Below are 25,911 nucleotides of genomic sequence, written 5' to 3' on the forward strand. Positions count from 1 at the left end.
TTCTTCACATCACCTGTTCCTTTATAATTCGTACAGCTTTTACCTTCGGTCGAACTAGTCGCTTTGTGAGAGTTCGCGATATTTCCTGGAATACCGTATTCCCGAATTAAGATAGTTTCGGATCTTGTTGTTCATGAGTATTTCATAGGAGTATAAATAAATTGTGGAAAAAAAATTACAGAAGACTAAAGATATAAAAAAAAATTGATTCTTCAAATAATAAAATGAATATTTACTATTATTGAAGTGATTACTATTGCTAAAAATCATTTTTACATTATAATTTGGAGCTTACTTTTTGCTTTAGATAATTAAATTTTCGTTTTCTCTGAAAAAGAGAAATCTAGAAATCTGACGGTGTCAAAGATCCTCTATCCTGGTGATATTGGATTGACAAGTGTGTGAAGACGCGAATAAATCTTTAAGCCCATCACAATGTCTCTAAGAGTACCGTGGATTTCGTACCTCGATTCTGCACTCCTTGCACGCCTTGCCACAGTTTCTGTCCGTGACATACAGTCCTGAGAATAAGAAGAAAGAGTGAGAAGAGAGAAAGACAGAGATAGAGAGATAGAGAAAGAGAGAAATAATGAGGAAGAAGGGGGAGAGAGAAAGAGAGAGGTTTCCTTTACACGTACACTCATACCTATATAAATGTATGAGTGTGCGTACACCCTCCTGGACGAATGTTTGTGTGTCGATGTGCTTTCTCGCGAAAAGAGAGGGAGAGTATATGTGCATCGGTGTAAATCCTTATGTGTGTGCGTGTGCATCCGCGGACCTTCCGCGCGCCTCCATCGTCACAGGGGGTGGATCGGAAACGCGCATGCTCCCACGGCCGAGAATCTCCCCAGTCAGGGTAAATCTGTCACCGAAACAAGACGTGCGTGCGTGCCGTTATGCTATATACAATGTTGCGTACGCGAACGATCGCCGTGACGATTTCTTAAAATAGCTCCGCGTGTAACAGCTCGCGAGGCCAAACTATCGACATGGGAAGCCGCGACAGTCGGAGTTCCGAGTTGTTTATCGAAACGTAAAGTCGAAACGCAAAGAGAGAGAGAGAGAGAAAGAGGTGGAATTGTGAGAGACTGAGAATCAGAAGTAATTTAAGAGGCCGCAAAATCCAAGAAACATTTTTCAATCGATGAATTATTAAAAAATGATATAATATAAAAAAAAGAAGAGTTGATCAATGGATGCGGTTGTGCGGTGAACGAAGAATCGCTGGTTTGCGCGATTTCGAACAATTTCGAACGGAACGACGGAGCGAGGGCGAAGAAGAGACTGCGTTCGGGAGTAATTTTCGTGCCGACTGACAAGTCTCCGTCCGATCGATCGATTGCTCCGATTGAACGAGATCCGACGCGGCACGCAGCGTCGATCGTCGGGATTTCGTCGCTCCGATCGGGAAATAGCTCTGATTATGTGGACTTTTACGAGTCCACGGCGATTTTTGATTCTCAGGATTCTCCGCGCGACGATGAGAAGCTCGCCCGTTGTTCGCGCGACGGAAACTGGGACCGTCCTGTGAAGAGCCTGTTCGATGATCGCGAAGAGGAAATTTTGTCCAAATCCTCGTAAGTGTAACGCGTAGTTTCTCGAGGCAACGAAAGTTTACGGGTTTATTCGCGAATCCAAGAAGATTCAAACTCTATCGAGTCGCGCGAAGGAACGCGACTGGACGAGGACTTCATCCGACGATATATATGAAAAGTTTCGCAGGATACGTGGCACGCCGTCGAAAGTTTTGCCATAATCATTTTTGCGCGCGTTATCGTCTACATAGTCACTATTATAGGAGATATCACTTTGTGCGGAAGATCGACGTATGCACGCGCGAAGGACCGGGCTGTATCTTATGGCGGATTCGACAAAACCGTCAGCTCTCGCGATAATTTATCCCCCTTTTTAATCGAGCGATTTGCGGAGAAAGGATTGATATCTTGAACTAATCGCGAGTAAATCGTGTCGGCTTTTTATTTCGTTTTCGAAACGTTTGGATGCGATTGTGAACTGTGTGTGTTATATTAGCGTGCAAGAGTCGGAAAGAGACGAGTGATAAGAGGCCGTCTGGTGTACCATGTCAGTGAGTGGATGGTGATAGTAGCGATCACGGGAAGAGAATGTGAATCATTTTAGTATTCAAGTGTAAGCGTCTCCCGAATAGTCGCGGAAATGGCTCTGAGATGGCAAGCGAGGCTCTCAATTGCTGCCATACTCTTCATGTGCACAGAAGGTAATTACTCTGCTACATTCTAATCATCTTGCATGATCTCGCCTACTTGCTTGCGACGAGAAAAGAAGATGACTCGTGGCGTGTGTTCGCGACATTAGATGACCGTAGGAAAATCGTGAAGAAGTACCTCGGATCATGAAGAAGAAACATGACTAATATCTTGGAATTATTATTATTCCATCGTGTTTGTGCGCAACTACAATTTCAGATCGTAAATGTTTATTAATGATTAAAAACGTTATCACACTAAAACTCGATTAAAATTGTTTTCTTTAACAGCTGCAACAACAAAAATTATAAACACGCTAAAGGAATATATATATAAAACAATAGTTATTGTAAATGATTGAAATTAATATCGGACATATTATCTCTTCCTTCGTATTTGAATATAAATAAGTGGAAAAAAATTACTATTGACCTTCTACGGTATAAAAACGATAAATTTATAATTCTATTTTGTAAAATATCGTTTTCAAAAAGATATATTAATATTAACAAGACAAAAAATACGATTGAAAAATGATAATGATAAAAGAAGAATAAAAAATATTGATTTTTTTTTAGTATAAAAAATACATATATACATATGTATATACATATATGGAACAGCGAAGTGGTATTTCACAACGTAGATAAAATCTCATTTACTATCGTCCATGAAAATTAAGATTCAGTTTAATTACTTTAATTGCAACGCGACATTTGCTATTCGCAAAGGAAGAGAGATTTACGACTGCCGTTCTAGTCAAAAAGCAAGAGAGAGTGAGAGAAAGGGAGAAAGAGGGATAGAGGGGAAAGAAATGTAGAGATTTATAGCTTATGTTTGCGCTTCGTAAACGCAGAGGAAGTCGATTGTTTGCTGTTTGACTGTGATATCCGTACAATTCCTTTACTATGTACGGTCAATGTAAATTGAAAATGGAAGATGATTTATAATTTAAATTTTGTTGATAGTAGATGAGCATCTAAAAATGAGAATAATTACGACATAAGAGAGAAAATATAATATGCAAATTCTTGTAAAATAACAAATACTTTTCGTGGAACAATTATTTATGCATATGTTTAAATAAAACTTATAATTATTGATCAATTTGACATATGTAAAAATGTGAATTTTCGGTTTGTGTAAAAGCTATTAAAATTTCTCCTGAAATAATAAAAAGAATACCTTTCATAAAATAATTAAATTAATAATATAAATATACTTAATCGGAATGTATGCAGAAAAAAAAAATTATCCTTGCATAAAGTTTTTAATGTACGCTGTATAAGAAGAAAGATTTCACGTAAGAGTTACATTGTTTCGTATATCTTTTCATTGCCAATAAATAATCGAGATTAAACTTTCAATTATTTTGATAAATGAAAACAAATATAATAATGAAAATATCAAATATTTAATAGCAGAAAGAAATTATCAGATGCAAAATTAAAAAGCATCTCTAACAAGCTTATTAAAATAACATAATCATGAATAAATTCTCGTGAAATGAGATGAGAAATGGAAAGAATATAATAAGCTACTCGAAATTGATAAAAATTGACGAAAAAAATTAATATTTAAAAATATAAAAATATATATATTCACATTTATATTAAATAATTACTTAATTAAGAAATGTAATGCATAAAATGTATTGTAGACTTTGAAATTGGAGTCAAAGCATTAGTGGTGAAGCATATCGAATAGAACTTTGAATTAAATAGCGCAATAGATTAAATTTATATACACATATATGCTGATAAAGAAAATTCAATTATTTATCTATTAAATTACATATAATCAATTATAATGAATAATTAATTCAAACATTTCATATCGGGTATTGCAAAATTTATAATGTAACTTAACACATGTGATAAATATGTATATTATCATAGTTGCAGCATAAATAAAAAGAAATTAATAGCATATTTTGCAATTATAATTTTGATAATTTTGACATATCAAATATATAATAGAAATCGTTATAATTATTTTAAATTATATAGTTTTAAAACATTATTTAATTGTTATTAATATTTGATATATTGCATAATACTAGAAAGATGAATAGTGTAAAATATTATATAAAACAGTGAGAGTAATATAAATATGTATACATATAGTTCGCGTCGTTTCGCCGATTAATTAGAATGATTAATGAATCGTCTCATAAAGAAAGGAAGAGATGGTTAAATTATGGCACAAATAAGGATAATGAGATAACACCACATATTATGTAAAGTATATAAATTATTATCCATTATAAAAACCTCTGAAAATTATATAGACACGAGAAAATTTACTATTGAACTAATTTAATATATATTTATAGCAAATTATTTTCTTTACTTTATTTGAAACAATAGAATAGATTGCTCATTAAACACACACGTACAGTATTGTTTAAACAAATATGATAAGTTTATATTTTGATTTTATTATTTTTAATTTTATATTATATATGAATTAAAAAACTGAATCTTTCAAAATTTATTTATATAATTCCACTTGTGTATGTGTAATTGTTATATATCTGTTTTTAATCACTCAAAATCTAATTTAATTAAAAATATATCTTTTCTTTAATAATAACAAAGAGTTTGGAATATCTATTACTTTTTTGATGTGTGTATGCGTATTATATAATTAAATGGAATGAACAACACACACATACACACGCACAAGTCGTTTTTTTCGAATACATCTTTTATTATTTATAAGTAATTATAACTTTCCATTAAGTAATTAAAAATAATATTAATATTTGTTATAAACAATATTAAAAAAGTTGAAATGCAAAATAATATTGAGAAACATTAATTAAAGTTATGAAAAAATAAGCCTTTGTTATGTATATAATTTAATTTCATAGATTCTACCAAGATAAAGCTTTCTTCATTGAGAGAGAATACAATTATTTACTAATTCTGACAAAAAAGTACACAGTGACGTCAATAATTTTTAATCCATAGAAAATTTTCCTGTAAAACTGAAATATTCCTAGAATTGTCTATTTTTATTTTTATTATTTTAGTTAATTGCCAAAACTAATTTAAAAATTCATAAAAAACGCTTTTATTTGAGAAATCTCTATTGTTTATATATAATTTTATAAAAATAGAATGTTAACTTTACAAAATGAAATATATTTTCTATATTTCAAATTTTTATTTTTATATGTAAATGTATGTATGTGTGTGTATAATATATTACTATATCTTTTATTTTTAGATAAAAGATTACAACAGAGAGATCATTGTACTTTTCTAAAGAACTTTAATAATAAATAAATTGTCTATTTTTTCTCATTATATCACTTATTAACAAGACAACCATATTTGTTAGAAAAATAAACTGTAGACGTTAATGAACTAGTTAACATGCCACACGACATTTATCGTGCGCGAGAAATATCGGGATCACGTACCGCACACCCTGCGACTTGTCGTAGCGCAGGGCGGTCGAAAGAAATAATGGAATGGTACTTGGCGGCGTGAAAGGAGTTACTCAATTGAATCCACGGTATCGGGCGATAAAACGGTACAGCTAATGGAATTACACCGGCGCGCTTGCATGCGTGCGACGCAAATTTATCGCATGCATTATTCATAACTCGGCCCAAGTCAGCCGACGCCGTCAGCGATGGTGTTCGCGCGTCCTACAAGTAAAACACTACTCTTCCTTTCGAATATATATATATATATATATATATATATATATATATATATATATATATTGATGTATACATATATCAATCTCGCACATAAGAAGAATATCGCGCAATATATATTGATCATTGGAATATTACATGGACATATGTTGTAAAAAGTCGCCGAGGGGTCTCCCCGAGCGGGTTGGAATGTCGTCATCATTGTCGTCGTCGTCGTCATCATCGTCGTCGTTGTCGTCGTCGTGCCGTTATATTTCATAGCCTCGCTTCACACCTCGTTTGCGCCATTGTCGTTCTAGACGAACAACTTTCGCAATTTCATTCGGCGCCATGGACTGCGACAAGGACTTGGCGCGCGAACTTGGCCCAGGTAAATTAAACGCTTGTCTCCGCTCGCGATGCCTAGCTCGGCGATCTTCAGCCGTGCTAGAGGATCTCGGAAATTCAAGCAATTACCATCGCTTCGGGTGCAAGATGATAAAAGGCTAGTGTCACTGAGGGAAAAGTAGCGTGAGTCAAAATAGGCCGAAATGGACAGACAAAAGTGCCAGAATATCAAAAATTTGGCAGGGACGATATTGGAACCAGTATAATTTCGATAGATTCGATTTCCGATGTTGTATAGAGATTGACAGAAGTATACCTTACATCACTATCGTATTTCTACTCCGTCACGAAAAAAAAAAAAACACAGAAACTATTTTTCGATTTACAATCTACATTTAAACTCAACAATAGCACAAGTTTTAGAAATATAATACCTGATTTGGGACGAATTGGAAAAATATCTGCGTGTGTATGTGTGACGTATTTTTATTCCTGATTTCCAAATATTTGTTTATTATCGATATATGCGTCAGTTACGTCAGCAACGCTCTATATATAAATATATATGCCATATTATTTATTTTTTATTTAAATTGTCAAAATTGGGATTTTTACAGAAAATATTATAGCATTAATAGTTCACGAATTATAATAATTTTATACAACGGAAAATGTTAAAGATTCTTATAAATATCAATTTTATATGTTCAATATATCAAATTTAACTAGACTATATTTTTGTAACAGAATTTTATAGGTTGAATTTTAATTAGAAAAATATCTAAGGCCAAATGTTAAAAAGTTGCGGTCAGATTTTTATTGCGAAAAATTTATAGATCGAATTTAAGATTTATAAAAATATGGATATAAACTGTGCGTATTTTACATATCACATAAGCTTTCTATTTTTATATAATTTATAGCTTCTTCTATATATAAGATATAAAATCTGTCGGCACTCTCGCGGTACAATCTTTGAAACTTCCGCTTCGTTCTTCTAACCAGACTAAAACATGCTAATTGGGTAAGACGTTGCGAGATAGTCATCGTAGGCGAGGGTGTTTCGTGTTGGATCTCACGATATTATGGGATCAAGTAAAGTTAATCTTCTGGAAACGCACCCGTGGTTTAACAGATTTGCGCTCGACAAACATTTCAAGAGATTTCCAGATTCTCGCGAAAGGATTGCTAAAAGGGACTAAGAAGGTTTTACGCAAGATTGCCGTAAAAAGTACACAATGGCTTTATAAACAGTTTACACGTGTCTTAATTTAAGATGATAAAATCTTTAATTTAGAATAATATTATGAGAGAAAGAGAAGAAAGAGAAAAAAAGTTTGCAAATTTGCAAAAATTTAACAGGTACTTTGGCTGTTTGAAATATACATGCGTCAAAGAGACTTTGAGAGATCTCGTTATTAGTTCGCGCAAATAATTGTTTCTATGTAGATTTTTAGTAAATTTTGAAACGTATATGCTTTTCTGTTTATTTCTTTTATCTACATATTCCAGTTAAAGAGGCTGTATAGAAACCATATCTTTCTACACTCGAAAGTTTGTATAATGATATAGTTTCCTACTTTATTCTTTGCAAAACTCTTGCAAATTCCGAACTTTTGACGGTTGTTAGCCAAATGCATACCAAAAGTCTCCAAAAAAATGTTTGCATTATCATTTTCACGGAGCTTTGAAAAGCTTACAAAAACTTTCAGACATTTGAGTCAGCAGATAGCTTAAATAAACTTTTGAATATCTTGCAGTTTTCTTTTTATTTTTTTTTTCCCCTATCTCAATGCACTACTATTCCAAAATAGAACGTGCTTTTTATTATGAGCATTCTTAGAATATTTGCTTACTCTGCTCTCACTATTTATGCTGATTATACTATATTAAAAACAAGTAGCATACTATTTTAATTAGTAGTATACTAATTAAAAACAAGTCAGCACATATGCTTTTGCAGAAACATTTGTCGTTTGTATTATTATTAGGCTAATGATAAACTTGCACATTAAATGCCATGAAATAACGTGTTGATATAGGCGGCTCGCCAATGTTAAGATTAAATTTATGGGATAAACATCCGTGTACATTAAGCATTAATAATACAGAGATATTTATTTTCCCCCTGCATATATCGTGTAATATCGTGCATGTTTCGCGAGAGAAAGATAGAAAAAAGGGTGATTGATGTCGCACACCCAGTGCTAATATATACGCTAATTAGCGCATAGCAATATTTTACAAAGCGACTTTACCCTAGTTAGCATTTCAATATGTCGCGAATATAACGACGGGAAAGTATGGCTTATAGAGCTCTATAGACGATTCGCATTTGCCTCCAGTGGTTGACCGTGTATGCCATCAGTCGTGAGAACGCGAGTCGTTGACCCGCAGTACTTGAACCTGCAATAAAAGCGACGTGCGTGTGGCTTATCGATAGATATATATGTATATGTATATATATATATATGTACGAGGAAAAAAATTTCACCGTGAACACGGAGAATGTAGATGCATTGGAACAGTTTTAGGTGTCTCAATGTGTCTTAGTTCTAAAAAAAAGGACACCATAATTTACTTTGAGTTGCACTTACAATCAGAGATGAAAAAGCCTAGATTGAATTTACCGAGCATTCTTTTGCAAAGATTTCAAAACTAATACGTTTCGAACGTTCAGAAATTTGTATAAATAAATTTCTTTAAATCTATTTTAATTAATTTATGTTTTATAATATATAATTATTATCCTAGTATCTTTAATAAATTAATTATTTGTGTTACATCCTGCGCTTAACTATTTTTATTTATTTTAATTTTATAATATTTTAGTATGTTATTACAACTTGATCATTGTTATATAGGAAAAGAATGTTATTTGCATTGGAAATGTACAATAAATAAGAACATTTTTGCAATAAAGAAATTGGCTGGTATTTTTCCCAAAAAAATCTATTCAAAGTTGCTAATTGTGGAGTAACTATATATATTTGTAGGAAGATTGTATACTAAATGAGAATATATATATATATATATATATATATATATATATATATATATATATATATATTGGATTTCTCATGTAAATCGAGCCTTCGGAAAAATTCATATCATAAATTATTCCTTTGCCACTCTCCAGACATCTGATCTCACCATGACTGTAATCAAAGCCCCGCAACCGACATTAGTTATCGATGAAAGAGCATGCTTTGACATATAACCCAAGATCAATACAACTACAAATGGAAATATCCAGCTACAATTTATTCGGGTTATAATCAGAAGCCCATTTTAAACCATTTTTAAACTTACGTAAAAGCGCGTTTAAGCTTTTATAATTATTAACAATATTCTTTATAATTTAACGGTAGAAACTGTAAAATCAAATGTCAAACTAACATTTATCACATATGCATTTAAACATTATAGAGAGATGTAATTTTCCAAATCCATATAGATTAAGAAAATCATAATTTATGTAAAATACTAATTTTAATTTTAGAAAAACGTTACGTCTCTTTTTCTCTCTCTCAGAAATTACGGTCGCTCTCTAAAGCCGTATCTCAAACTGATTATTCGCGATGCAATCTAGATACGGTCGCGAGATAGTGAAATACCGTAGAAATTTAACAAAATATCTCCTCTAGGCACTGCAAATGGAACATTAATGACGTTTCTATCTTACGACTCTCGAACTTACGATTCTTCGTCATGTTATATCAATCTCTCTCTCTCTCTCTCTCTCTCTCTCTCTCTCTCTCTCTCTCTCTCTCTCTCTCTCTCTCTCTCTTCTCTCTCTCTCTCTCTCTCTCTCTCTCTCTCTCTCTTTCTCTCTTTTCTTCTTTCTATTCCGGTGGAAAATGATTGTTATAGTCTCTCAGTGGTGCACTTTTGCAAGCGTGGTATGTTTCGAACTGTCTGTGGAAGCACAAAACTTTCAGGCCACGTATCTCATCTTATTATACCGGCTTGTCGCCGCGGAGCTTGCGGCGCACTCGTTCCGGAAAATATGACCCGACGTCGTTCGAAAGAGAGATCGGGTCCCCGCTCCTTCTCTATCTTAGCGATAAATCGAAATTTCCTGCTTCCCCGTTGTTCCAAGCAACCAAGCAACTCGGATCTCGCTACCAGTTTTCTCGCTGTATAGTGCGATGCTCTCGCTATGTAGCTTCGCAATATTAAATTTTAACGAGAGACACTTTTATCGACTCAAAAGTCGATATTTTCTTTGCAAAAATTCGATGGCAGTACATTATTCTCAATATTTAATATGCTCGCGATTCAGTTCTCGATATAAACAAAATCAAATAAAACTAACTTGAAAAACGAGATTTTATGATCTATTTACACATTATTAAAAATTAATTAATGAGATATTTTTAACTTTAATTTACTTTTAGTTTTCAATATGTAAATTATGAACGTTACATATTTTTTCACAATAAATAATTTTTCCATAAAATTTTATTACAAGAACTTTCCTACAATTATTATAATTATTAAATTTATAAAAAAAATTTATATCGATAAGAACTATTAATAAGGCTCGTAGAAATAAGACTTCCAATTTTTATTAGCGCATTGTCATTAGTAAATTCCTTTCAAAGATATATATAGCTTCTTACAAACGTAATGGTTTTTGTAGTTAAACACATTTTGCATTAATTTTTGTTTTCAATTTGTTGCAATTTTAATGTTAAATAAATCTCTTTTTGATGCGCGGATCAATTCTTTTTGTTACGATGTCATCATTAAAGCATCACATACATCTGTACTTAAGTATAGGATACATACCTAAAATAGGAAACGTTAAGATAATTAGCGTTGTTAATTGCAATACGCAATATATTGCGTAAATAAACGGAAATTCATTTCAGAAAACATCGATTTAAAAAATAATTTTATTGCAACCTTAATAACACCTATTTATTGCCAATCGAGATATTTTTGTATACATTTTATAATACATTAGTAAAACGTTATCAGAAAATTATAATGCATTTATTTTTGTTTATCCACACAAGCGATACGTTGAATAATCTTGCCAGTTAAAGATAGAAGAGCTATGGATCATTATAGCAAAAGGCTACGTCAAACTCCATTAAACAAATAATATAAATTTAATCACGAGAATCAATATAATAAAAATAATTAAGCAGCTATAGTTTAGATAAAGATATTTCTGTATTACCCCAACAAAAAACGATACCAGTACTTTAAATAAATCTACTGTCTAGAAGTTTGCGCAAACGGGAAAGGTTGTTCCTTTTCTGCGATTGAAGGAAAAATTATTAATTAAGTACTACTAGTATAAAACTGTCGAAAAGGTTATTCCTCAAGTTTAGGATGTATGTGTATGTGTGTAAGTGTGTGTGGTTTTCATTTATATAAATTCATTGTAACAGAGCATGAATACAGATAAAGGATAACAATTTATTCATAGAGTTTCGTGTTGCATTATTAAAATTTTAGAATAAACATCAAATAAATGTCAAAAATTTTCCATTTTCTTATTTTAATAGAATTATTGTAAAAAAATGCAAATAAGTTAAAAGAAATATTGTATTATCACATAATATTATACAACCTTGTATAAAATACAATATCTTAAAAATATAATAAATATATTATATAAATATTATTTCTTATATTTTTCTGTTACATTGTCGATATAGAATAATATAAAAATTAAATAACGTTAAATTTTTAAGTTCAAAAATATTTTAAAAGATAATTTCGAATAAGAATTTTAAAACTTAATACAATTTTAACAATATTTGCAGAAGAAATAGATATTCGCAGTGAACAATAAAGAATGTTGCTAATTCTTAAAAAATTTATTCATGCAGTCATTATATAACAGCAAGATTTCTACATAAATTTCGCAGCATATCGTCATATTCTTGGGATGTAATCAATGATTGATTTCTGTATTTATTTTCAATGAAGATTCAAAATATCTTTGACCGTGTTATTCAACAAATTTAAATCTCATGATGCCACTATCGTGAGATATAAATCTCGATCCGCGATGAGTTTGCAGCGGATTAAGTGGAGCGGAAATGATTTCGCGACGCGGAATGCCGCTGAATCCGGCGTAATCTCTAGAAGAATCGTCTTTTTTCGCGCAGCATTGCCAGGCGGATCCTTAATGGAAACTCGAGAGTTTCGCGTACGGCGTGAAAAATAATTACCGGCCACTTTATTCTTATTCGAGTTTTTTCCCTCGCCGATCTATATATGCGAGGCTCCTCTAAAAAGAGATCCCCGACCGGAGTAACCAAGTGCGCCCGAGGGCACTGCCGAGGCAAGGAACTCCGTGCTTGCAAACTTGTTAGTCGAGCTCACTCTTTCTCTCTTTCTCTCTTCTTCTTCTCCTCTCTCCCTCTCGTTTTATTATTGCGAGAAGTTATTTCAAGGTTCATCATACTTTTCGAGCGCGTGCGAAAGAGGAATAAAATGATTCTAGGATGGAGTCTAGCAGGTAAATTCTCGAGATTGACGGCGCATCTGCCAGCTACTGCAAAGTTCATTCCAAAAGTAACACTGTTAGTCGCTTGGGCGGTTGGAATTACGCTCAATTGGCTCGATATTATAGAAGAGATGATAGGGCGATATTATACAGGGAGAATATACGGAAATGCCAAGTAGTCACGAAATAAACCTACCTAAGTGAAAAAAAAGAGGGAGAGAATTATTCCGGAACTCTTAATTTTTTTTAATCTTGAAAAACCAACCGACGTAGTTTAGGATCATCATTAAACATTGTTTTCTTATTTTCTTTTCTTAACTGCTATTCGCGTAAGCTTTGCAATTTTTCATGAGCAAGTTTTGCCGATCATACAACACAGAGGTTTTATCAACGAGCTGCGTTCCGTCCATTACATGATAATTAATTATGTTTTTATTCCAAACAAATGCTGAGAAGATAAAAGAGTATTTTGTGATGTTGCGATAGAAACTCGTGTCCATATGTAAAATTCATTGTATTACAGAATTACAAAGAAAATATTATATATATATTTTGCGACGATTTAATACACTTGCAATTAATTATACATGGGACTATCGAATTACACCTACATAAATCATCCCTTATTTCATTATCGTACATATCTCGGTGAAAATATTTTTATCGAGTTTGTTCTCGTGAGTACATATAATAAAGCTCTGGTTAATATCTACATTAATGTAGCGAAAATTCAATGCAATCCAAATATCAGTACAATCAACTTAAATTTAGATTCAGAAATTGTTGTAACAAAATTCGTTATTATATTACTGCGTTATGCAAATAAAGCATTTCATTTCAATCCCCCCCCCCCTCCTCTATCAGTTCGTTTACTTCTCGCATGCAATTCGCAAATGACATCACGCACACGATGCAAAACGTAATTTGAACTAAATTGCGCAAGATTCGGGGGCACCTTATTGTTATTCGCGAATCTTCGAAAGGAAGGAAACGTTAAGTTTCCCCAGCTCCGCTCCCTGTTTTAATTACGAGACCAAGTGCGAGTGCTTTCGCCTACTTTAAATGCAGTTCCTGAAGTTTTGTTGCATTTCCGCGTCACGTGACAGTAGACGATAAACACGCGGAATCATGACTGTCATTATTTCGCGATGCGACTTGCTCGTTCTACATTTGATACGTTCAAGCTCCGTGTAGAGGATCTACACGTTTTTAATTAATTGGTTCTATCACTTTGTTGTCCCGCGAGGGCGCAACATCCTTTTTTTTTCTTTTTGTACGTAATAAGCGAGGAAAGTTAGGGAAGATATTCTGAAGAGTGAAAAAGAAAAGCGAAATCGTCGAGATCTGGTTTGAGATCATTAGCGGTTATAATGAGGGGCGTTACCGCGAGATTTATATGTCAATAAATTTAACTTTTGCGCACTTAATATTCCTTTTTTGCATTGTAGTTGGCGGCGATAGAATGACTCGTTATCAGTATTATTAAGCATGTAGATACAAATGATTTAATTTAAAAGTACAGTATTTCTTTACTAATAGAAAAAAGTCGTTTTTTGCCTTTGCTATCTGAACAAGTCTTTACCTAAATATTCCACATCTAGTAGTGCTCAAGCTTTGATATCGAAAATTATTTGTTCTTATTTTCTCTCATTTGCTTTTATTCTTATATAAAAATAAAAACACCTATTTTTATTGCATATATATATATATATATATATATATATATATATTAATTTTATCTTTTATTATGCTTTATACAAGATATAATAAAAATCTTATGTATTATATTACCCTTAATATTGGCATTTACCAGTATTTTAATACTATTAGCTATATACAGTAATACTAACACTCATCTCTTTTTATAAATATTTAAATCAAAAATTTTATTAATTTGTAATATTCTAAACTTTAAACATTAAAAGATATGACCATATATATATATATATATATATATATATATATATATTGTATATATATGTTTGTGTTTTTGGATACATATTTTATTTTAATGCGTGATACTGGATTATTTTACGCGACAAGCGGAAAATCAAGCGATAGGCAGAAAATATTATAATTTACTGCAAAACGGATTTATTTTAATTTACGCCGATTAATTTACTTTCCATATATAAAATATATTCGTTAGATTGCTGTAGCATCATTTTATACAATCTCTCGATTACACGAAATACTGTCCTCTTCTATTTAGATTTTCATGTTATAAAAATTATAATCGTTTAAATTTATGAGTGAATGTGAACATGTCCCGAGACTCTTGCGGTTCAAAATACTTTTCTAGAACTCGCATTTAAATATCGTAATGCTCTGCCGTAAATTCGTGCAGTTTTTAGCGAGGATGCATTGGATGCGAGCAACGAGGGCGAGTAATCTCGAAAAAACCGACAGAAACTACAAATTCGGCAAATGCAAAACACACTTGCGATGTCATGGCTAGAGATATTTGAGGAGAAATGTCGGGAGCACAGCGGCATTAGCGAGACAGCTGGACAAATTAGAAACACGTATAATATACATATATTGTATAATAAGCATAATAATATCTACTTTGCATTTTTGAAGCAACCTTTCTGTATGATTACTGCATTTTTCATAATATTATAATTACGAGCTCCTAAATCTTTCTTTCTGAATGGAAAACAAAGCTATCCTCCTCCCCAATAAGATCTAACTTTAAATTAGATATATTACATCTATATGGATCATACTATATTATATGTATATCTGAAATAACTAGAAGAGGTATGAAAATTGTATTTATTATCAAAGCAAAAACTGGCAAATTTAATTTAATATTATGTGTCACGCACAAATATGTAGTATATACAAATATGTATATGTTGAAATCAATGACAATTTAAAACAAAATTTACAATAAACATTTAAGATTTCATTAATCTAAAACTGAATTTTATTATATATTCTACGTGATTTAAATATATGTAAGCTGTATTTACATATACATATAATAAAAATTAGAATAAAAAAATAATATAGAGAAATATAAATTTATATTCTTTTATTTCTATGGAAAGCATAAAAATAAAATCTAATTGAGTAAAATCAAAAATTAAAAAACATTGATAATGGTACATATTATTGACTAAAATTCAACTTTTTATAGAATGCAAAAATATACAATTTGCTTTTAGATAAAAAAATGCTTTGTTTTATTAAATTAACTTTTACAAAATAAAACTTTTTATACAATATCTATATTTATATATATAAATATATATATATATATATATATATATATATATATATATATATATATTTGTGCTTTATAAAAATATTTTGCTTTATTGAGATAACTTCTCATATGCTATGTGTTAGCGTTATTTCCAATTACAAACAATTTTCACAGTATTTAACAGAATACAATTTTTTATAAAATCTGTAAAGATATAGAGATTTGCGTATTTTTCTAGGGATAAAAATTCCTTGCTTTATCGGATAAATTTTCATACGGTACGTTGCATATTCACATTTCGAATTTCCGCTCTTCTCGGATTCAGAAGTATCATCTAGTTTCATCTAATTTCGTTATTTAAAAAAAAAAAAAAAAGTATACGCTTGCGCATTTCGCATGCCATAATATCAGCGTCGGGCGCCCCGTTTTATTCCGCTTTCGTACCTACTCACAAATCATTTACGTCGCTCGTTACTACACGCAAAAGTTATGCTCGCGGCGCGCGTACGAGCGGGCGCGATTTATTTCCGTGCAATCTCGGGCAACGTGAAAAAATAACGCGTCTCTCGCGCGGGCACATAACATCGGGCACACCGACGCAACATGAAAGACAAATCCATGATCCGCGGGAGTCACGCGACTGCGCGCCGGTGTGATTAAATTACACGGCCAGTTTAAAAATAAGGAAACCATGGGATTTTATCTGACTTACTTATTAAAGGTATAAACCGTTCGAGAGTGACCGTTAAAGAACGTAAGAGCTTCGAGCTTCTCGGGTTGTCGAATTTGCATATTTTGCCCCCATCCTTTCTTCTTAAGCACTCGCGCATCACTGATGCATAATTTAGAAAATAATAGCACACACACACACACACATACCGCTGGAATGGAATTACGTTTTGACGTTTCCGTTATTTCCGCGAAACGGCACGCACAGTGCGCGTTCCGGTGGTCGTAAATCTTGGCAGTGTATCGCGGATTTTCGCGCGTGGGATTTTATTAAATTCTGCAAACAATTTCGATGCCTCTAAGCAAGATTTCGCGTACGTTCAGGAAGAATGAAACAATCGCGCGTTGTCGCGAAATAATGCATGAAATGTTGGCCAAATAACTCGCTCGCGTTCTGCAGTTTGAATGTAGAATATTTCTATGAAAATTATGCCGTATATTTTTTTTTTCAACTTATGAATAAATTTTACGAAAACGTGAACCTTTCAACAAATGCGTAATTCATTGTAAAACGCGTGCTTTTACAAATTCGTTCATGCGACACGGACAAGTTTCGCGCACCAATAATTCTTCGCGTGTAGAGAGTGAAAAATGTCCAATCTCGTTTACTACACAGTGATACATATCCGACCGGAGGGCACTTTTACGAACTAGGTAAATAATGCGCGATATCCTAAAGTGAGCTTCTGATTGAGTCGTGATCTTAGACAGACTCAAAATGTAACGTAAAAATAATAATGGAATTCAAGATAATGTTTCAATACATAATCCTGTGAAAAAAATATTGAAAGTAAATTAATCTACTCTCGTTATATATAAAGACCAGCGCAAAAGCGCAATTAGATTTCAATATTCTATTACCATGTGACCGTAGAAAAATTCCCAGCTCTTTCGTTCGGTTCGTCGGATCGCAGTTACGGGGTTGAATCGTAAAGGCGAGGAGCCCTGAGTACAAATTGCGATGAGCTCGAAATAAGATCGTAACTTTTACCGTCCACTTCCACGGAGGCGGAAAACGATCTTCTCTCACTATTGCGAGGGTCATTCGCCCGATGCCCTAGAGCGATCTAAATATTCAGATCGCTGGATGCAGCGCCAGTCTGGAATCCCCTTCCCCCCTATTTTCCATTCTCTTTCTCTCTTTCTTTCTCTATCAGGAAATTGCAACGCAAAGACGGCTGCGATCTTATATTCATTTAAATACCTTAATCCAGAGCACCGATTCGCGCGCAAATCCTTCGGGTCACGTGCGGGCAACGCGCAGTTAGCATCAAATAAGTTGGCAAAAAAATAATTTTCCGTCCAATATGCTCCGGAAAAAGACGCAGGAAGCGCTATGGGGAAGATTATTTTGTGACGATCCATATATCGTAACGCTAGAAATATGTGCCCGCCGGAGGTATCGTTATTCCTCCTCCATCATCGGCGTTTTATGATACGGCTGCGGCTGCCGCAGCTGTTACAATATCTATTGGTACTTTCGCGTCGATAACTCATTGTATATGCCATTCTTTTTTGCGGCTGCCGTTTCGCGAACTATTTTCCGGTGTAATGAATTCCGCCGTTCGCCACTGACCGCGTGAATGACGAACGAGGCTTGAAGCAATAACACGCTAAATTACACCCAATATCAAAAATTGACAGAAAATTTATTGAGAACTCTTATAAACGAGATTGTGATTTCTTTTTAAAGTTTTTAAGTTTATTCTCCGGTACGGCAGACTATCTCTTAAAAAATTGTAAAAATTTTTGCATTGAGAGCAAAACCAGCGTATTTGTTAAATCTTTAAGTTCAAGTTTCGTAGGAAAAGCTACCCTTGAAACGTTCTTACTTTGTTTGAGATTTTTCTAGAAAACCATGTATATTTATTGTGAGATCTTGTCCGGTATTTCTCTTCACGATTAATATATTACTTTTATATCACGATTTTCTTAAGATATTAAATTTCTTTCACGTTACATAAAATACAACAATATATATTGTATGTAATCGATAAACGTCAATTGTTCTTGAAATTCTTTAAAGCTCAAAAAATTAATTGATATACGAAAGTTAATAATCAGTCATTTTAATTTACAAATCATTAAAACATTTTTTTTTTTTTTTTTTGAGACATAGATTAGCACAAATATAGCAACAGTAAAATATAATTAATAAAAATGTTAAACTTGAAAAATGTGTCGATCTGATAAAAATTTTGTTTTCTAAAATTTTCTAAAAATATAATACAATTAACGCGGCACAATTAATGAAAAAGAGAGTTAAAATACGAATCTAATTTTTTTACAAATATCGTAGAATTCATGTGGCTTTTTTTCCACATAACTGTAACTAAAGCACTTATTCTATAGCACTTATTCTACCATAAATGAAATCTATAATTTTGAATGCGACCATAATAACGCGAGTAACCATCCATATCAAATGACGTTGAAGTGACAGAGAACGCAATTACTGCGAGTCGCTCTGAAAAAAAGGAAGTGACATGAACCCGTCGACACATCCAGTTTTCCCTTAACTCACTGAAAACGAAAGGTTCGTCATTTGCTGAACGGCTAGTCGTCTATAAATCGATGAAAATTGCCCGAGTTATATTAGAAATCTATTCGCGAATAATTTTACTTTGTGGAATGTCTTTTCTTTCTATATTGAATATAATCTGCTGTCTTTTATTCTGAAACATCTATATATTTTCGCAGGATGTTTCACGTTCGTTAAACAGATTAACAGTTGCACAATAACAAGAATATATAATTTTTATCAAAAATATTTTATCTAAAATTTAAAATTCTAATATTCCGTATTCCCCATATTCAGTTCCATATTTTGGTATTGATAATTTAGAGAATTAATATTTTAGAATTAAAATTTTAAAATATTAATCATCTAGAACTGAATATTAATAATCTCTTGTACTATCTAATAATGACATATCCGTTTTAGTATTCTCATTAGAAATATGAATAATATATGTTACGGAGATTTAAACGAATTATTTATAAAAATAATTGTCGCGCATACTGTATATAGAACAGATAAATTAACAAAGCCAAACAAGAGTTTCGCAATGTCTGTAACACGGTGTACTTCTCGAGATGCACGCAAGCCGCAACTGTACTATATTAACATGCCACGCGATGCCACAATGGTGACGAACGAGATATAAACATCCAACAACATTTTAGCTTTACGTGTGTGTGACGCGTATAATTAAATCTTTATCTTAATAATCTTTTCGCTTAATCTTAAGTGACATATCTAAGGAAATACCCGCCGTTTATTATCTTCTACAAAATGATACGGATTAACCACTGTACGACCAACAAAAAGACATTTCTTGATATCTCGCGTCCTCGCCTGAGCGAGCACTTGCTTTAATTAATTTTGTAGCGGCAACTAAGAGAGCTTATAGCGAGCTTTTCCATGCACTCCGGGGAGTCCCTCTCTTTAGCTTTTCCCAGAACTCGTCTCTTCTATATCATCATTGCTGTCTTCGTATATCGAGATTCGAGCAAGCATCTACTAATACTAATACACACGTACACATACATACATTTCTCTACGGATATCACATTGTTAAACCTTTAAAAGCATAGACTGTACTGCACCTGAGTCGTATCACAGTGGGAAGCTAATGAAGTGCAAAGTTTTCCACGCAGACTATCAGCTTTTGCTCGCTTGTTAGGATACGTCTGCGTTAATTAAGGAGGTTACAATCTATCGTTTCCATTTGAGTGCGTTGACATCAAACTATCAACTCGACTTACTCTCCTTTGTTGTCTCACGAGAAACAAAGCTTCAACAATTTTATCGTTGAAGTCGAAATAAACAAGGATCGCAATTATCTGGCTCGTTTATAAAATGCATGCACATGTTCTATCATAATAATAAAAACTAAAGATTGAACACAGAGAAATGTTTATTATTTTTATAATTTTCTCTTTGAGTTAGACTTGTAAGCAACTAAAAATGTAAAGTTCTTTTCTTACATATAAAGTTTTAAAAATTCAAACAGATAATAAAGTCTTATTCTTTATACTTTTTATTCTTAGAACTAGTCTTATACTTTTATTTTATAGCTTGTTACAAAAATATTAAAAATAATATTTCTTTGGGTATAAAAGAAAGATATGAAAAATGATGATCGAATTTACGGAAGAAGAGATTTATGCCAAAATCGAAGAAGCCATAAATACGAAGAAACGTGCTACTTTTGCTATCGTCTATATTATGTATCAGATCTTGCGAGGATGCCAAAGCTGAAGAGCTATGTTGGCGTCTTAAAGTTCAATACTCAGTGTTCCGAGAGACAAGATACTACTACATTGCGGCTCGTAGCCATTGTCTTCAAGATGGCAGTGTCATTATCATCCACGTGATGTATTATAGGAAAAACAATGAGGAAGAAGAATTTATCTTGATCGGAAATAGAGTCCTTTACCGATTCTCTACCTAATTCACTCTTAAGCTAAAGCGTAATGAGCTCTGATCTAATCTAATTCCATCCAATCTTCCTCCGGCTATAGCTACATCCCGCAGCTATTACAGTTCTCTGATTACTAAACTATAGATACTTTGAATGTATTTGGCTATTAAAGCTACTCATCTCTACTATCTATACAGCGAATGAAAAGACTGTTAATAATATAAGTTTAATTATTTTATATTTTAAATTCTGAGGACTTATTTTGTTTAAGAAATTTTTTTTTGAATTTATTACTTCTTTATTATAATAGGATAAAATAAAATACCAAGAATATACAAAGAGATATATAAAGAGAAAATATTCACCCGATTTAATGGCCATTATTTATTTAGTTGATTATTTTGTCATAATTAAAGGATATGGATATTTCACATACAAATTAAAACATATTATAGTTAGAATAAAACTGAAATGTGAGAAAGAAACAATTTGTTACAATGCTTTAATTATAGAGTTTGTACGACAGTACAAGATATATCTTTTGCCATTAAATCCGGAATATGCAGCAGAGTTAGTTTCAAACACTAAGCAAACACTTCTGCTACTTCGAAACATATATCGACCGTTCCTGAGTGCATTTCTAACTCAACAACTCGCGGTGCACAAAGTGCACGAGTGCTACAGACCATTTTGCAGCATCTCAACACACAACTACACGGGTCTTGAATAATGCCATTAAATTTTCTCAATAGTTGATCGCGTTTCATTAATTAAATTATGGTTAAAAATAAAAATTATTGTTTTTATACATTTCTCAAATATTTAAAGTGTACTTTGATACATTGCTCTTTCTACTGTAATTACATTATCTCAAATATCACAGCACGTGTGCTTTTCGTAACTTTTACAACTCTAGTTAAAAGTTAACATGTACATATTACTTAGAATCAACGTTAACTTTTGAGAACTTTTCAGGTGAATAGCTCAAGGACTACTCAGGATTTCAAACCACTTGTTATACGTAGTTACGTTCTATTATGTTTTATAATTTCAGGAGAAAGTGTCAAACAGAAGTGTATATTATTTTAATATTTTATATTATAATATATTTCTTTGCAATGAATTTCGTTTATGATATATTTGAGCGTCTCTCCTCAAAGTAATTAACAAAAAATTATATCGTTAAAATGACGCGTGATGTATTTATTATTAAATTTTTACTTAATAAAATTACATTAAGTTAATGCAAATTATCAATCTCTTTACTTTATAAGAAACGCCATTTCCATTTTTCGATACAATTAGATTATTTCATTTCGTTGCACTTTAACGATATTTACGTTGTTGTCATGCGGTTACTTTCCATAAATTGATATTTATATGCGATTCGAAAATCGATGGTCCGCAGTTGGCTGATATGAAAGTTGTTCATCCATGTACCTCACCTTCACATGTGTCCTTATTAAAATACTTATTATCTTTCTTAACGCAAATACATGCGAATAATGACAATCCACTTTGCTCTCGCAATTTTGTGGATGAAGTAATTTTTTTAATTATATTGAAGAGAGAGAGAGAGAGAGAGAGAGAGAGAGAAAGGGAGGGAAAAATACATCCGGAATAGAGAAAGAAAGAACAGAGAAGAGATTGAACAAACCGAAAGAGAAAAATAGAGGGAAAAGTGTCTTGTATATAACAATTTCATTTTATCAACATCACAGGCTGAAACGGCCCTATTCAACACAGATGATGACTTTTGACAAAATTAAAAATCTTTGAAAGTTTTAACACAAACATATAAATATATGAACAAAAAATTGTTAAAATAAAAATATTTTATTCTATTTGATATAATGCGTAATAAAACTCAAATAGTTATTTGAATAGTCATTTGCGCATATTGTTAAAATTATTTGTTGTAAATTGATCAGAAAATAACCTAATAAATAATTATATTTTATTATTAGTCTTTATCTCACAATACTCTATCTATCAACAATTTAAGACATTTAAAGTTCAAATGTCATTAGCTTTCCTATAGATTTGCCCCTAAGTCGACTATGATCCAAATGCTCACAGAAATCTAAAGCTTTCACTGTAATGAAACCTCCGTGCGAGAGTCACGGTAAAAGATAACAAAAATTATTGTGCGCGCGTGAGAGTATCATGCAAGAAGAGATACAAATGCATGCGATAGTGGCGAATGCGGCACGAGTGAATAGACGAAATCAATAGCCTCGATTTGTCGAGTGAAACGCCAATCGTTCTCTATTTCGGAGAATACTAGGATCGTCGCTTGCGTATCAAATTGTCGCTATCTGCGTTTAGTTTCTGCGAATATTGAAATAGAGGGAGAATTGATAAAAAATTTCGATTTTCAAGTTACAAAAAAATCTGATCGTTTTTATTGAAATTTGGAGCGAATAATTCTAGGAAAAACGCTGTCGAGAATATTGCGTATTTTTCAAAGAGTTGTAAACGTTTGCGGATATTGGCGTTTCAGAATTTCCTCGCTCGTTATTCCTCGCTCGTGCATTTAATAGCTGCTATTGGAGATTTCAATTAACCCGAAATTTCACACTAATCGCTTGTCTAGTTTTAAAAGCTGATCTATCAATCATGAATCAAAAGATACAGATAAAATATTCTATTCATGTATTCTAGTATAAATTGAAATTTTATAAAGTTGAAAATGTCAATTGCAAATGTCGTCACAATTTCGTGTCTTTTATTTAAAACGATAATAAGAAGTTTAAATAAAATTTATTCGAAATTTCGATGCAATAGTAGCTTTAAACTCCCTTTATCAAATATATAATTATTATACATAAGAATTAATTAATAAGAGAATAATATGTAAAATTTATATGTAATGCGTTGAATTAATATTGATCACTCGACGTGTGCTGCAACTTTTGAATACTCAATCGACAAATTTCTCTTCGTTTCAGATACGCTGAGTCTAGGAGATCGAACGATAGATAACATGGACAGACACGCGATTCATACCAGACCACGACAACAATTGCTGGATCATTCTTCCGGACTGAAAGCGAAACCGGAACCAACCTTCGATTTCTCGCAGAATACTAACGTGACGGCTCTGGTTGGAAAAGCAGCATACCTCACATGCCGAGTTCGCAACTTGGGCGACAAATCCGTAAGAGTGTTTTTTTTTTTTTCCTTAACGTATCCTCTATAATCATTATAAATTACGAAAAAAAAAAAAAACATAAAATAGAGGAATCATCTATAAGAGTAATATTCGCACAGTTTTAAATGTTATAAATTATAAATTATGATAATAATTATAAATTAATATGATTTGATAATATCTCTATGGTATGTTTATTTTTTTAAATAAAAAATATACGAATATATATACCATATATAGTTACATATTCTAAAATCCGTGCATCGATAAATTTAGAATTATTATTACATAATAGTAATAATATATTTAAAATCGACAATATTTGGATCGCTATAATTAGTTTCATATAATAATATAATTTGAAATATTCACATTTCTACATTGTACAATATAAACGAACAAGAATCTTTATTTTGATTATGAAAACGCCACTGTGCATCGTTATATTAATAATACTACATTTTATGGGGATATTAATAATACGGTTTTTAATATATGACGTATGATAATATTATATTGACAATATTACGTTTCTGATGCAAGATATTATTAATTTTTTATGTACATTTAATTTAAATCTGTAAGGACATTTAAAATGAAGATAAATTGTCTTTCTCTCTTGCCCTCTTTCTCTTTTTTATTCCTTTTATGAAAGAATCCAGTCTTAAAAGAAAGTTTTATCGCAGACGCAATACTACCGTTTCTATTGAAAGAAATTATCAGAGTTGTTAAATAATCGAATTGATCGATCTTATGTATAGATTCATCATTGAATATAATCTTTTATGAGATTACACGAACCTTCTTGATTTTGATTATTTTAAACAGATGCGTTTGTTGGATATTGTATGACGGTCCTTGTATTCGCTTTGGGAGTGTTACAAGACAGAGATTCAGTTACTCTACTCTAATGATGCCAATAAAAATTCTTGCAACAGTAGCTTAACTCCATGCCAGATTTATAAAGCAATTAAAAAGATTGAGAGAAGTATTATATGACAAAAATCGAAAATTGTTACACAGGTTAAGTTACTTTTTCTCGATAAATTTTTCTAGTTTCTAAGCTGGATTTAATTTTTTTCACACGAAAAATGTCGCTTTAATAGTTTTAGAAAATGTTTGAAAATTTAAAAATAAAAAGTTGTTTCTGATTACTTAAATAAAGAAATTACTAAAATATATCAAAATTAAAAATTTGAAAAAAGAAATAGAGATTGTTCCATTAAATTCTTGTATTAAAAAGAAAAAAATTGATATAATATTATTATAAATACAAGGTGCAAATACAATACCGCGTGCACTTGTTTTATCTAAAAATATATCTTTTACTGTTTTCAATCATAACGAATAATTAAAACTGTAAAGACTTAATTTAAGCGTTATTGTAACGTCTGTAAAAACGTCGGATGCAATATTTGAATATTATATAGAAGAAAGAAATTGACTTTGCACTCCTATATAATTGTTTTGCGGCGTTACGTGGTAATTGCGTTTAATAATAGAGCAGGGTTTTGCTCAAAAAATTTTCCGCGATTCTGCTTTCTCACAAAGCAATTTAATTATTCGTGCACTAATGGTTAAGCTACCTCACGCGAAACCCAATTTACGAGTTGGTAGTCGCCTTAGGCTGCTTGTTGCAAAGCTAATATATTATACAGGGTGGCCCCAAACGTTCCAGCCAGACTTT

General features: G+C 32.0%; 1 protein-coding gene across 1 annotated transcript in view; it reads left to right on the plus strand.

Annotated features, from left to right (window-relative positions):
- Nucleotides 1-872: 872 nt before the first annotated feature.
- LOC138931824 (zwei Ig domain protein zig-8) overlaps nucleotides 873-25,911 on the plus strand; it is a 35,405-nt gene continuing 10,366 nt past the window's right edge. The window contains exons 1-2 of the mRNA XM_070292977.1: nucleotides 873-2,239; nucleotides 24,022-24,230. Of these exons, the coding sequence (XP_070149078.1) occupies nucleotides 2,179-2,239; nucleotides 24,022-24,230 (270 nt within the window). The 5' untranslated portion in view covers nucleotides 873-2,178. The remainder of the gene's footprint in view (nucleotides 2,240-24,021; nucleotides 24,231-25,911) is intronic.

The sequence above is a fragment of the Polyergus mexicanus genome, unplaced genomic scaffold (assembly GCF_030449975.1).
Source record: "Polyergus mexicanus isolate NDT 795.1 unplaced genomic scaffold, iyPolMexi1.0 SCAF_3, whole genome shotgun sequence".
In the NCBI taxonomy this organism is placed as follows: domain Eukaryota; kingdom Metazoa; phylum Arthropoda; class Insecta; order Hymenoptera; family Formicidae; genus Polyergus; species Polyergus mexicanus.